Below are 15,190 nucleotides of genomic sequence, written 5' to 3' on the forward strand. Positions count from 1 at the left end.
GACGGTTCTATTTCAGCTCAAGCAGCACATCAAAAATGACAGCCTTCCAGCGCTGGAAATTTAAGGAGCATTTCATTTACATCTGTGAAAATGGCTCAAATTTAACCGTGCAGTGCAAGAAGTGTTTGCCGGCTATCAACCTGAACCTGCTTGTGTTAGTCTGCAAACTGTGTAAATGGTAGAGCCTGGGGGAGGAACAGAAGAGAGTATGGCCCGATGAGAGGAGTCTGAGGAAATCTTCCATGCCTGGTGCTGCTGGCATCTCTTCTTGTGGACATCCTGTGATTGCCCGTCAGCAGTTCCCTCTCAGTTTAGTGCTTTTTTAAGGTTCACATTCAGTTCTCAAAAATTAAATGTTGAACATGGGTCAATACTCATTAAAACCTTAAAGTAATCAAAAGTAATTAGTTACATTACTTTTTACAAGTAATCAAAAAAGTTACACTACAATTACATTTTAAACAAGGTAACTTGTAACTGTAACGGATTACATTTTTAAAGAAACTTACCCAACAATGGCCATAACCACTAGGCCACCACTCCCGAGATTTAAAATTTGTGCCTTTTGATGGTTTATGGAAACACAGCTACTGAAATCACTCTACTCGACATGTTTGTGTCGCTGTAAACCGCCAGTAAGCGGCTCTCTATCATCGCAGGGACGAATCCAGCTCTCACGCCCTCAGCATGATCCAAGCTTCTCCAGGTTACCCCTTCCTGGCAGCTTTTTTCAAATGTTATACGTGGACAGAAGTAAGGCTCTGGAGTAAGTCGTACTTTTAATCAGTGAAAAAAAAACTAAATATTCAGGTATTAAATGTGAAACAATCAGCAATAACTCTATACAAACAGTTTAATTTTTCCTTTATATTCCCTTTAAACTGGTCCCTGTGAGTCCGTCTGTTGTGCTTCTTGCTCGTCACGCCGTCCCAGCGTTTCTCTTCAGTCCTGCTGTGTGGTAATAAAGCTGGAGCCTCATCCTCGTCCACACACTCGCATTCTGGAAGATTAGCAACCAAATAAGCGTTCAGTTCAACATTCAGACAGGAAATAATAAAAGACTTACATGAGGAAGGGCGTCCATCTTCTTCATAACAATGCTATGATCCAAGTCACTGTAGATGTTCTTGTCCTGACCGGGGTCATCTGCTAACATGTATAACTCACCACCGTGGACATCAGAAACATTCACCTAGATGAAAAGAGGAAAGAGTGACGGATAAATATCAGTCATCCTGGGCATGGAAAACATTTGTGCTGCCAAAACTATCTAGACATAAGTAAATAATTCTTAAATTTATTGTTTTTATCCTTAATTTGAGCAGGTAAATACGATATTTTGCCAATGGAATGAGTATTTTTACTCTTAAAATAAGATAATATGCAATTGAAATAAGACAATAAAATAGTTTTTTATTTATTTTAAATGTAAATGTCTCACTTGCTTAATCAGTTCAAGAAAAAAGCACTTATTTTAAGAGAAAATGACTTATTCAGATTTCAGTTTTTTGCAGTGTGCGACTTGCCAGATGGATGATCCATCAGGCTCCGCCTCCCCAGGCAGAAACTAACCCATTTAGAGAAAGTGGAATAATAGACAGCAGAGGATAAGGGGAAGAGCTGTCGCTGTGTGAAAGCCTGTGATTCCACAGACCTACCTGAAAGGATCTGGGATTGAATCCAAGCCACAGTGTGTATCTGTAGTCCCAGTTACGCAGAGAGTAACCCATCACCTTGATGTCTTGGAGATCAGGGAGGTCAGAGTTGTTCTGAAAAAACAAAATAAACCTATTTTTTTTTATATAAACTGGGGATATCAGTCTGCAGTGCTTGTAGTTCTGCAGCTGCAGAAGAAGCAGCTCAGGCTGCGAGGAGGGGGCAGCCATGTGATAGGGAAATCTAAATTTACAGGGAATCTCATGAAGCTCCTACCTGTGGAGTGTCAGCGGGTCGAGGGTATTGGCTGAAAGCCATCAGTTCGGCATTCTTTCCTCTTTCTTTGTGCTGAAAGGTGTGGACCAGATTCCTTCCTTCTGTACACAGCTCCACCTGGAAGGTAACGCACAAAACGGACTCAGTCACCTTCAGGTATGTTTGGGTCTCGTTAAAGTTTACATCACAATGCAGCGTCAATTCCACTCACAGCACGGCCCAGGAATATTACAGCTTCAATTAAATTCATTTTACACCATCTTGGACTTTGTTTAAAGCACACGGTGTATTCAGGGCAGAGAGAACTCCAGGGTCAGGGTACTTATCAAAAATACGACAATTGAAAGTGATCCACTCAAGCACTTGTTTTTTTTGTTTTGGACTGAACAAAAATAGTAACAAACACACAACATAATTTTTTGTTATCAGTTTCCTGTGTTTGGGTCAGCAAATAAAAACAAAATTAGTTGTGTTTTTATAATTTTTTTCCCCAGCTTCAAATGAAAAAGTGATCTGCCTGAATAAACATGAACCGGTGACGCTGATGATCACAGGTGTCAACAAAGTAGAAATACTTTCGTTACCTTAGGTAGAAATTTTGACCATCTATACTTTACTGGAGTATTTTTTAGACAACTTTTAACTTCTACTCCTTAATATGTATATATTTTATTATTATATTTATATTATTTTCTACTCCTTACATTTTGAAAATAGACTCTTTTGTTTCATCTGAGCTCATTTCTGTGATGGCATGTTGGTAAAAAAACATCAAAATAATTTATTTCATCCAGACAATTTCTCAATATTTGGACTCAGTGCTGCCCCCAATTTGTTGTTCACCACAAACAAAAATTTATATTTTTAAAAGATGATGCAAAGTTAAATTTAACACTGTTGCCATTAGTTATAAAACTAAAAAAAAATACTTATAAGGAAATTATCATTCAGAATTGTAGAAACATTTTACTTTAAAAGGCTAGAGCAGTAAAGCTTCTGTCCTTAACGTCTTTTCCTGCATTACTTTTACTTTTATACTTTAAGTAGTTTTAAAAATGGTACTTTTACATTTTTACTTGAATAAAAAGCTTAAGTTGATACTCTAACTTCTACAAATGTATTTTAGCTGTAGGATTTGCATTTCTACTTGACTAATGAACATTAATACTTTTGACACCTCTGCTGGCGATAAAAATCACTTTCTTCAGAATTGCTGACAGCAGTTGATAGAAAAAAAAAAAAATAAAAAAAACTTCCAGGGATTCCCAGGATGTAAAATCTGGAAATCTTGGAAACTTTTGCATCCAGCAGGTTAATACGAGACAAGCTTTGCATCACAAGCAGTAGGTTTTATTAACACTTGGCTCACCCCCTGCAGCATGCATTGCCTTTTATGTTTCCGGTAGAATAATTTTCACCATTTTGGCATTATCCCATTGGTTGATTTGGACTGATGGGATTAAATAACCAGGTGTTGTTGTAGCATTTTAATCCACCTGGTTGCAGACTGCCCTTTAACCAAACCCAATCCTCAGAATAACTGTCTCAGACATTGCGTCTTTCCTCCAGACAGCATCTCTACAGGTGGTTTCTGCTCCCTGGTCGTCTCCTGAAGGCGGGCAGTGAGATCAGCTGCTGTTTGCAGGAAAATGAGGAACACAGAGGAACCAAGCTGCACCTTTAGGTTCTCTAAACTCCAACTTCTCCTAACTCCAACTAAGCTGCGAAAAGCCAACCTAACTGCAAAGACTTTGCTTTACATGAGTGACGCTATCAGTGTTGATCAGCAACGTGTTTAAATACCAGGATTTCTGTCAAAGACTTTTCTGCTTTATGTCAGAATAAACCTAATAAGCAAGCTAGTATTGTTTAATCTGGAGGTTTAAAATCTAATTCAGAAAAGCAACCGTTTCATATTGATTAATTTCTGTTTCCACTCAGTGACTGTGATTCAAATTACTTCTCATTAAGGACGCCGTGTTCAGTTCTTGCTTTTTTTTCAAATTTCTTAAAGCCAAGACTTTTTTTTCCAAGATTTTTTTCTCCCCACCAGAAAAGTGGCATTTCATGCTTAGCATTTTCCTTTATATATATATAAAAAATAGCTACAGAATAGGCCTGGGCAAATAATATATTCTATTGTTTAATCAAATTTAGTGTTTTGGATCAAATTTTTGGAAAATCTTGATTTTTTTTTCCACCAATCCATTCCTTTCGTACCTCAGACTGATGTCAGTTAATCACTTATTGTTCTTAGATTTAGACTCATAACCAAGTATATCTCAGAGGGGAATGTATGCAACTTATTTTCATTATGAACCTTAGCAGAGAAAAAAATATGAAAATTAACAATAAAATCAGTTAATCTGATTTGTTATGTAGAAATATCAGATTATATTGTTTAACCACATCATCCTGCCCTACTACACAAATAACCGGGAGTCTAAAGAGAAATATAAAGGTTATTTTTTAGAGTCCAGCTGGATCACTGACATACTTGCCTTAAAATGTCATAAAAGGCGATGATATTCAGGAGCAAAAACTAACGAAACTCACGGTTGGAAACTGTTTTACATCCTTATTCTTCCACCGATCCAAAGCCAGGTGAGGTCACTATAACCCTTTAGTTACCCTCAAGGCTATGGAGTGAATTTTGTTCCATTACTGTTGCAAATAAAGAAAAGATTTTGTAAACGGAAATAAAAGAATAAAGTAATAGAACTTGAAAAATATTTCAATCAAAAAAAGGTTTTGAGAGATTTCTCTTTTTCTTTTTCAAATTATTGATTTTGGGTTTTTTGTCATCTTTTTTTTCCCTTTTTTTTAATTATAGTTTTTTCAGATGGTTTTAAAAATCAACTCTTAAAATTACAAGTCCAGTTCAAACGTTAGCTGTTGATGAATAAGAATGTTGTTGCCAACGTCCAGCAGAGCAATAGAAAATAATATTTGCTCCTGGATCCAAAGAAAAGCCCGCCCTCAAAGGTAAAGAGAATGCGATCTGAATATGATTTGTGCGATAAGAATGTGATTTGTTAGGAAAAAAAGAGAATAATAAAAAAAAAGAATAAAAAATATATATTATACAACATAAAATCTGTAGAAGAAAATTAATTATAGATCTAATAAAACAGCAAAATTACTCATCAAAATTTATTTTTTGATCAAAAGCTTTTTAAAATTTTGTTCCTGGATTTTTTTCAAATTTCAAGCTACAAACATGTTCTTTGCTTGCAAAAATAACGGAACAAAATTCCCCCCAGAGGTCCCCTCCCTTCAGGTGACGGCATCAAGAGGGCTTCATGCATCTTTTCCAGAACTATTTCAAAACCATAAATATATATAGTATATATATAGTATCAAAAAGCTCAACCTGCAATCTGAGCTGCTAATCTTTTTCTTTTTTTAACGGCACTAGTGTCTTGTTTTTTCGAAACCAGGCTGACAGGAAAGGAGGTATGAGAGGGAGGGAGACATGCAGCAAAGGACCACAGGTTGGATTCGAACCCGGGTCGACCGCGTCGAGGACTAAAGCCTCCATACAGTGGGTTGTGCGCACTAACCGCTGCCACCTGCATGCCCTGAGCTGCTAATCCTATGGCATGAAAATCTTTCTGTGAACCACCAGGCAGATATCAGGTCTAAAGCAGAGACTGAACTAATCCCTTCTTTGATAAATGTGCTAATTTGGGCTTTAGGTACCTGGAGGGAGACGTCAGGGCAGTGCTCAGGCGCTGGGAGGCCGGCCATGTAGGAGACGGTAGGAAAGACGTCCACCAGCTCCACCGTGTTACGGATTACCTTTGCATCTGAGAGCCAGAAATGTTCAGAAAGTTAAAAGTTTTATCCAGCTGGTATTACCACCATAAAGATACCCTGAAAATACGGTTTATTTAATGTGCTGAAGTTTCATCATCATTGCAGCACTTTTACTTGAAGTAAGAACTATCCTCAGGCAAAATATCAAAGAGCAATCCTGTCTAAATAAGTTCTTTTCAAGTTCCCTGTGTACATCGAAGACTTCATTAAAAGTTTCATGGCTACATTAAAAAATGTTTTAATAAGCTTCATGAGATCACTGAAAAATCCAACTAGTTTTATTAGTTTTTTTCTCAAATATTCCCAGACTGTTTTATGCTGTTAAACAGGGTTCCTCTGCAGGGCATCCTTACTGGTGAAGCTGTGTTCAGGTTGGCTAAAAACATCAATAAAGGGGAAAGTAGGCCCTCCTGCTCGGCTATAGGCAGCAGTGACACCGGGGACGAACATGATGAGGGGAACACGCGTTGCCACATCAAAATTGGAGTATTTGGCCCACTCTCCGTGCTCGCCTAATGACCAACCTGTTTGAAGGACAGAGAAAGAAGAGGTTAAAGTTTAATGATTTTAGTTTAACTTTGTAAACAGAATTTAGAAAAAGGATAAATGAAAACCATCTTTCCAAACATGGAACACCAGCAGAGCTTCAGATCACAGCAAATTTGCTGTTACAACACTGCCATCTGGTGGTCAAATACAATTACAGCAAAGTATTCTTGAGCTGAAGGTGTAAAATCTCCCAAAGTGGATCTATTTATTGGCACTTTCAATAAAGAGATGTAAGACACATTAAAATAAACTGACATCCTCATACTGAAAAAACCTTCAAACTGAACTCTCTAGAAAATAATTTTTAATTTGAGCAAAACAGTAAAAGCAGAATCCCATCTGGTTCAGTTTAATTAATACTTGCAATTTATTTAAAATAAAATTAGCTTGAACATTAAAAAAAAAAATGTTTCTTTCTAAATTTGAGCAGATTCACTGGGAACTTTACACACCTTAAAGCTCAGTGATTCAGAACGACATTAATGGAAGACAGATTGGTCTCCATATTATCGATTACACTCAAAACTAAAGCAGGTAAGTAAGACAATCTGTAATGGAAAAAAAAGGTTTACATCTAAGATAAGAAAAAAATTAACTCCATTACCTTATTTCAAGCAAATCATCTTATTAACCATTTTTGGTCACTAGATATTTATATTACAGTAATATTTATATTTAATGTCTACATATACAGTTGGTGATTAAAGAAAAAAAGAGAATCTCTGATAGGTGCTTCAGATTCTTTGAATTTTTAAAGCCAATATTACTTTTTCTTCTCACTTTATATAATAATAATATATTAATGACATAATCGTGACAAATGTTGAATTATTCTAATACTGGAGACTCAATTTAGTCAAAAAGAGATTTAAAGAAATCAAATATAACGGTAACAGTGGGAATCAGATGAAGGAAGCAGTGGTGAATGTGTTTCACGTGATCTCAGGGCACAGCACTACACCAAGGGATCGACGAACACGTTCTTTAATGGGCTGATGTAAGAAAAAAAAAAAAAAAAAGACTAATATCTGCCAGCAGAGGCATCAGTCCAACTAAAGAGAAATCCTAATGTGCCAACGACCTGGTAAAAAACAGTCAGAGGTCTTCAGGGATGTCACCACAACTGTAGGTTGATTAATTTTATTGTTCTTAACTTTCCACTGAAGGTGTCAAACTCGTTCATATTTATATTAAAGAAACCTTTAAGATTCAGATTAAAATAACAATGAGAGGGAGAGAAAGTCTTCAAACCATGATCAGAGGTGAAAACCACCATTGTGCTGTCAGTCAACCCGAGAGCATCTAGCGTACTGAGGAGCCTCCCAACCTGCGCGTCCATGTAGGACACAGCAGCGTAGTAGTGCTGACGGATACGCAGCTGGAAAACAGGACAAAGGGTAAAACCATCTTTGCACCAGTTTAAACAACAAGGAGACACTTTGGTGATTGCAGGATTTTTACCTGGAAGTCTTTAGGAATTGGTCCGTAGGGGAAGCTAACATTAAGTTTCTGAACATCCTCCCGCTGTCTCACATCTGTCCAGGGGTTGTAGGCTACGGGAGGTAGGAGCTCAGGAACATCGGGGTCAGGAGCCAGGGTCATTTTATCTAAAGGGTAGAGGCTCAGGTACTCCTGTAAAACAGAGGGACAATAAAACCACAGAGAGTAAATTAATCCATTTTCACTTCTAGAAAATACTAACCTGCATCTAAAGACTAGATCACTCTGTCTCCACAGCGCATCATTACCAGTGCTGGTACTTTAAACCCATCTAACACACTGGAAAAATCAAAATCTAGATAAGTCAATTTTTCTTAAAATAAGTGCATTTGTTCTTGAATTGAGTAGATAAAAGAGACATTTTGCCAATGGAACAAGACAATTTAGATTTAAAATAAGAAAACACAATTGCATTGTCTTATTTCAAGTGCATTTTATCTAATTATCTTATTTTAAGAGTAAAAATACTCATTCCATTGGCAAATTATCTAATTTACCTATTCAAATTAAGGGTAAATATACTTAATTTAAGACATTTTTACTTATTTCTAGATTAATTTCTACCAGTATGTGCATCATATACCAAAGTTGTCTCCAACTAGAACTCATCTTGACAAAATTTCTCCAAATAAACTACAAAAACATCAAATGATAGACCAGCTATGTTCTTCCTCCTAAGGTCTCCATGTTTTACCCACAGTCTTCCTAAAGAAAGTTCTGCCCATCTGATTTAGCTTCAATAATAAACACGTCCATTTTGCCCTAAAAAAACAGCAACCTAACCTCTGTTAGACTTTATGCCACTGCAGAACTACAGGCCCATCTCAATCTCCCCCTCATCAGTAAGATTATTAAATAAGCTGCATTCAAACAGTTAAACACCTTCCTAACAAAGACCAGCTTCCTTATTATTTTCTGCCAAATATTTACACCAAAGTACAACAGACTGTCCTTATCAAGGTGTTCAGTGACATCCGTATAAAGCAGACTGTAGAAGAACCCTAGTGCTGGTATTGTTGGACATCAGTGTTGGTGCAGAGAGGATAGAGCGGCAGTCAGAGGCGGAGGATTTATTTTTTCCCCTCTTTTAGAGCACTTTGAATTAAGATTCATGCTGTTACTGCCCATCTTAAACTACTTGTTCTTTCACACAATACTTAATTTTTCTTTCTTCCTTTGGGCTCAGCAGTTTCTTTTCCTAAAAAGAAAAAAAAAAGAAGCTATTTTCCTAGTTTCTGCACATCGGACCTCAAGCCTTTTTCAAAAAAAGCCATTATTTCTCCTTGTTTCCCTAAAACCATTGACAAAGGCTTTGTGTCCGCCTCCGTCTAGGATTTAGGAGCATTTGTCCAAAACAACATACTTAAGCAGAGCTGCCTCCTCTCACAGGACAATAACCTCCCCATCTCCCACTCAGCTGTAGTTGTGCCAGCAACAGACTGCTTGTTTAGGAGCTGGGAACCAACTGAATTGTTTATAATGAATCTGATTCAGAGTGACTCAATCGTCGTCTCTATGCCAGAATCAACCAGAACAATGTTTGCAACCAGTTTGGTGCTGAGAGATGAACATTTTAGAGTCCAGCTCTTTCGCTCAATTTTGGTCACATTATAGTTAAATGGAATAAGACAGTACATTTCTCACTCCAGCCCTCACTCCAGGTGGCTGTACTATGCTTAAAGACTGATCCAATATGGTGGACACTGAAGGGCTGAGACACACTTATTATAAGCGTTCTGATGGCATTTTAACCAAAGTATTTTTATCAAAAATATAATTACCGTAATGTGCACAAATAAGGAATAGTTGTATTAGCCATACATGTAAAATGAGTTTTATGCGGCCCCCAGGAACTTAGGGCCCCCAGGAACTTGTTTCGCCTAGTGGTAAAATCCGCACCCGGTTCCAACTGATCCAAAACTATTGCTGCAAAAACTATTTTTGCATTGTACATATAAGTTTTGTATTGGTCGACTTTTTATCCATCCTTCACAATTACAAAAAAAAGTTACAGTCAGTGAAAAGGGCAAACTGAATAAGGATGGGGACAGAATGAGATGATGATCATCTGATTAAATAAGCTTCTCTTCTGCTCTATCAGCTAAGTGTTTTTGCTAAGTTTTGTCATTTTAGCATCTCATCAGCTGAAGAAACAAATCAAATCATTAAATATATTTGGTTAAACTTGGGATGCATAAAAAGCATATAGTCACATGTGAATATATGTTTTTTTTTAATCCATTTATTTAATGGTTTGTTTTCACATGTCGACATTTATAGGATGACTTTATATAGATGCAAAATAGTTAATTCTAAATTGGACTAAAACTTTCACATTTGAAAAAAAATCACCAAATCATGACTAAAAATAATAACATTTGGTCCGAAAGACTAAAACTTGAAAAGTTCCAATAACACTGGATCCAAGAAAGGATGAGGAAGATTCTTTAAGTTATATTTTCCACTCTTGAAAAGGGGCTCTCTGCTTTCTTTAGCTTAGTTTAGGCTTCTTGTTGGATGGTAGTGGAATCATGAAGATAATTTAACTAATGTATATTTGTACAACAATGCTACATTTACACCCCACATGCTTTTTTGATGCTTGTACACATTAAGGTCAGACGCACCTCAAGAGCATCTTTGACATTCCTGAAGCGCGTCCAGTAAAGTTTGTGCCGATTCGTCTGATGCTTCCACTGCTCCTGTGTTCAATGGCAGAGAGCGGCTTTGCTAAACTAGCTGCGATAAGCTGGTGAAAAGTAGTTTTAATGTGTCTTTAAGTGAGAAAGTCCACCTAAAAACCTAATCTGTGCAGTCACTTTATCAAGATTAGGATCCTGCCTTCAAATATTTCGCTGTCGGAGCTGCTCGGATCCCCACATAGTGGCGGTGCGCCGTCACTGGGAAACCCCAGCAGCAGATGGGGGTTTTCCTCTACTGTTGGTGGCGGCAGCAAGTAGACGTTAACGTTTTTCACGTATGTAATCCAAACTGCAGGCACCCGAATAATAAAATCGAACATATTTTCAACATTTTAAGTTCATTTAGGCGTTAATAAACTGTTTCAAGGGAGTGACTGTAGCGCTCTGCATCAGCAGTGCTGTGTCCGTCTCCCTGCCAGCTCACAGATCAGCTGCTCCGATTGGTTGATGTGGCGCGTTGAGCAGCTTAAGTTAATTATTTCTAACTCCAGCAGCTGCTGCTTGTGAAGCGCTTCACGCACCTCAGACGATCAGAAGCTCATGAGGCGCTGCTTCAGCTGCAACAAGATGCTCTAGACTCGCTGCAGGACCTTTTGATGCACGTCAACCATCGACTTTGCATGTAAACCAGCTGCTTCTGCAGCGTTAGGTGTGAATGTAGCATAAGGGTTAAGCAACATGTATTTCACATTATTTAGCCTTTACAGACTGTAATCGGTAAATATTTTATATCTATACTACAAATATTTCAGGTGTTACATCTCATTGCAGCCTTCTATAAAAACCTCTTGACCTTTTTTTGCCCCCCACCCATACTCTCTGGTTCTACCACTGCCTGCTGTGTGCCGTTCCACACACCCACACCATCTAAGTGTGAGACAAACCATGTAATTTGCCACAGACAACACTTTCAGGTGATTAAATTGTAACATATTCCCATTTAGCATTAGTCAACATGAAAAAACTCAGTGATGGCAGCTTCAAAATAGATTTGAATGTTACTTTTCTTTTTATTAATGCCCTTTCATCTGAGGACAGGTTACCAGCCTATTCCATATTTGGCAGAGTGACAGTATGTCAACATTAAGTTCTGGCAGGTTAATGTCAACAGTCTGCATTTCTATTCTAATCTCCTCTGTTTTCCCACAGCCATGTCCCGCTGGTTGTGTTATAATCTGTGTACCTGTGGGATCCTGAAAGGTATGTGTGGTTTGTGAAATCCCACAGCAAGGAAGAAAGCTCCGTCCCCGACCCGACTCTTCAGCAGCCTCACTGCTTCATCTGTGCTCTCCAGGTCTGGCAGGGTTCCTCCGGGCTGCTCCGTCACATTAACCGCACACAGCAGGTTGGCGTGGAGCTGACCATCGTCTCCTTTACACATCTGAAAACAAGATGGTCACTTTAAGACATGATGTCGGCATCTGGGTCCAAACATTGTTTTGTCACACGTGTTCGAGTGCTGCTGTGGTCTCCACCTCTGCCGTAACTTTAGATGTGCAATAGTGTTTTATTATTTTAGTAAAGTGGCTAGATGTGGACCCTTGTAGGTACAAACATCCAGCAGAAAGTTGTGAGCAATAAAAAGTCAAGTATTAAAGGTTCAAACTCACATTATATTCACCAATACAAAAAAAGATCAAGAATCATTAGATCCTGATAAAATCAGGTTATGTGTGCCAAGCATCTGCCCTGATAGTGTTTACATAGTCCTTTTTTAGCCTAAATATAATGCCAGCACAGGGAAAGATGAACAGACAAACAGATGTGGCGCCATCTGCTGGCAGTACCACAGAATCAGTGTCCGATGCTGCTCTCTGAAACAGAGGAGGTCCAATAGTGTTCATTTAATCAAAACATCACGTATTGCTTTCACAAATGTTGAAACACAAAACACATCACTTCAGCGGGTGAAAATAGATTGATGTGAAGCGCTCTGAAATTATAAACTCCAGAAATCAAGGCAAGAGTTCAGCACAAGATGACAGTTCTGACCAAATTACCCGTTTTCCCTTTGGGCTCATGAGGAAAACATCCTCACTGTTTTGCCACTGTCAGTTAAAAATTTTAACTATATAAACTGTACCATTTTTTTGCCCTTTTCAGGAAAATCTTCCAGTTGTGTGAGAAGTTTTGGATCTAGCCGATTTTGAGCCTGATCGTGCGTCATACAGAGGGTAACGAGGGGAGGGGTGATCAGCCTCTCACGACCATTTCCCCAATCAAGAATCATAAGTTCAGGAGAAAATCAAACAGGTTTAAATTCAGTTGGCCATCGTAACATCTGAGCTTCGGGGCGCACAGTGTAAGAACATACATCGTAAGCTTTGAACTTTTAAACCCTGCGGTTTCATCATACAGTTTGAGCTGTAGCTGCCTGCAATGATTGAAAATATCGCACAGCGTATGCCCGGCTTTAACCAATCAGCATCATGACCCGCCCCTGCTCCATAGATCCCCTAAGAGCTTTAGCCTCACTGGAAGTGACATTTTTCTGTATTATCCAATCAGGACTCTACTTTCTCGCTGCTTACCTCAATAGACTGAGGCTCAAACCACAACAGGGATTTCAGAGCAGAGATGTGTAGAGCACCCAAAAAATTACTTAGCAGTTCAAAACAGATTTTCTGCCAATGGAATGAGTATTTTACTCTTAAGGAAAATTTATTAATATTAATTAATATTATGCAGTTCAAATAAGATAATTAAGTTTTATTTTCTAATAAACATGAATTAACATTCCATTGAGAAATCTACTAACCTGCACAAGACAATAGAAAATACACTTCTTTTAAGAAAAAATGGCCAAATCCTATATGTTTTTGCATTGTGTAGCTGTGGTGAAAGGGACCTATATATTATTCAATTTAATTTAATTTAATTGAATACCAACTTTGCTAAATACTCCGCTTTGACATTAGAAATTCAGTGACCAACAAAGGAACAGTGAATACTGATCATCCCACCTAGTCAGTTTTCAGTTTCAGCAGGAACATATTTCATGAAGTTTTATTTCCTCTTAGAAACAATTTCACAGAAATCATTAAAAGGAGAAGTTTGTTTTTTTAAGGATTCTCTTGATTGTGATCAGTGGAGGAGATGGACAGCAGTCTCCTCTGAAGAAAACGGGGCTGAGAAACAGGAAGAATGATCCATAATGTCTAGTCCCAGGAAGAGTAAACCCTGTGAGCCTTTGGAGGAAGATGGTTGTTCCACAGAGAGGTTGTCTTCTTCGTCTTCCTGGGAGCAGCTGAAGAGTCAGCTGGAGGACAGCAAATGACCTGCAACTGCTTCAGTCTTTTCACTTCTCTTCTTTGGCTAAAACTGAATAAAGTTTGCATTGAGATACTTCCTCTCTGGGTTAATTCAGCTGCATTACTGTCAAGGTGTTTCCTTTGTTTTTCACTGGTCAAATCTAGATGCTGGTTTTTGCTGGAGGAGGAGATGTTAGTAATGGGGTGAAGGGCAGACTGAGAACGGACAAAGTCCTCGGATGTTGTTCTCGCCCCTCCCTCTTTACCCAGCATGCATCAGAGCAGACATGACCGTTCTTGAGATTGACAGCTGTCCGTGTGGCTGCAGGGTTTCTTTCAAGCCAAGCAATCGCACACCAGACTCCATTCACCTCATCAAGTCATCATGTTCAGATTGCAGTCAGTTGATGAGATGAATGGAGTCTGGCGTGCGATTGCTTGGTTGGAAAGAAAACCTGCAGCCACACGGCCCTTTCTGGAACCCGTTTGAGACCCCTGATCTAGAGATTATTAAAAGCAGGAGGTGAAATGCAGCTCCAGACGAGCAGAGCGTGTGGTGATGTCATCAGTACGCTTCTGTTCCAATTGACCCATATCTATGCTGCGTGCTCCCGTTCTCCCAGAGTCCACACTTTCCTGTGTTCTTCTCAAGAACGTACTTGGCGAGGACACGAGTCCATAGTCGCGTTCTTGTGAATTGAGATTTTTTTTTTCCCTATAAACTCAGTGGTGGACACCTTGTCAGAACGCTGAGTTCTGTCCATTTCAAGCATCCGATAGCTGGAGCCACTTGTTCAACTGCAGCCTGTGAAACACAGGTTCACCGATCCACCCCATGATTACATGCACCAGTTAGTGCGACTAAAATAATCATTTACAGTTCTCTCAATTTCCAATTTCTGTTAACCCTCCTTTCACAAGACCCTCCAAGGGTTTTTTTTTGTTTTGTTTTTAAGTCATTCTCTTTTTGTTTACATAGTGGCTTAGATTAGGTGAGTTTCACCATTTTATTCAAAGTTTTTGACAAAAATATGTTTGACTTTGAGCTGAATGAGTTCTGCTAATAAATTTTAATAAATATTTTGAACTGAAGTTGAGTGAATTTATTTCATAAAATTATCCATTTGACCATGATAGGAGCTCTATTCACATCTTCATTTGTTCTAACACACAGCCAGTATTAGGGCGGGAGTTAACGGACAATTATACGACAGTCTGAATATAATTTCATTAAATAACATATTTACCACCTCAATGGGGGGGAATCAATGTTTGTCACAGAATCTGGTGTTCCTGATGAACTATGGAGGACCAGCTCTGCCATATTGAAAAATAAATACATAAATAAATGTTCGATAAATAAATAAATTGGCCCCTAAAATACAATAAACAAATAAATGTAGGTAGGAATTCAATTATACAGTGAGACAAAAGTAT

The 15,190-nt window shown here is 38.3% G+C and overlaps 1 protein-coding gene across 1 annotated transcript in view; it reads right to left on the minus strand.

Moving 5' to 3' along the window:
* Positions 1 to 522: 522 nt before the first annotated feature.
* Positions 523 to 15,190, minus strand: part of ids (iduronate 2-sulfatase) — a 19,396-nt gene continuing 4,728 nt past the window's right edge. Inside the window, exons 5-13 of the mRNA XM_015389138.1 lie at positions 11,686 to 11,883; positions 7,762 to 7,932; positions 7,552 to 7,678; positions 6,105 to 6,275; positions 5,635 to 5,741; positions 1,933 to 2,049; positions 1,659 to 1,769; positions 1,067 to 1,192; positions 523 to 1,000 (exon numbers count right to left, since the gene is read on the minus strand). Coding sequence (XP_015244624.1) covers positions 920 to 1,000; positions 1,067 to 1,192; positions 1,659 to 1,769; positions 1,933 to 2,049; positions 5,635 to 5,741; positions 6,105 to 6,275; positions 7,552 to 7,678; positions 7,762 to 7,932; positions 11,686 to 11,883 — 1,209 coding nt within the window. The 3' untranslated portion in view covers positions 523 to 919. The remainder of the gene's footprint in view (positions 1,001 to 1,066; positions 1,193 to 1,658; positions 1,770 to 1,932; positions 2,050 to 5,634; positions 5,742 to 6,104; positions 6,276 to 7,551; positions 7,679 to 7,761; positions 7,933 to 11,685; positions 11,884 to 15,190) is intronic.

This window comes from Cyprinodon variegatus, unplaced genomic scaffold (genome assembly GCF_000732505.1).
Source record: "Cyprinodon variegatus isolate N-32 unplaced genomic scaffold, C_variegatus-1.0 Scaffold449, whole genome shotgun sequence".
NCBI classification, from domain to species: Eukaryota; Metazoa; Chordata; class Actinopteri; order Cyprinodontiformes; family Cyprinodontidae; genus Cyprinodon; species Cyprinodon variegatus.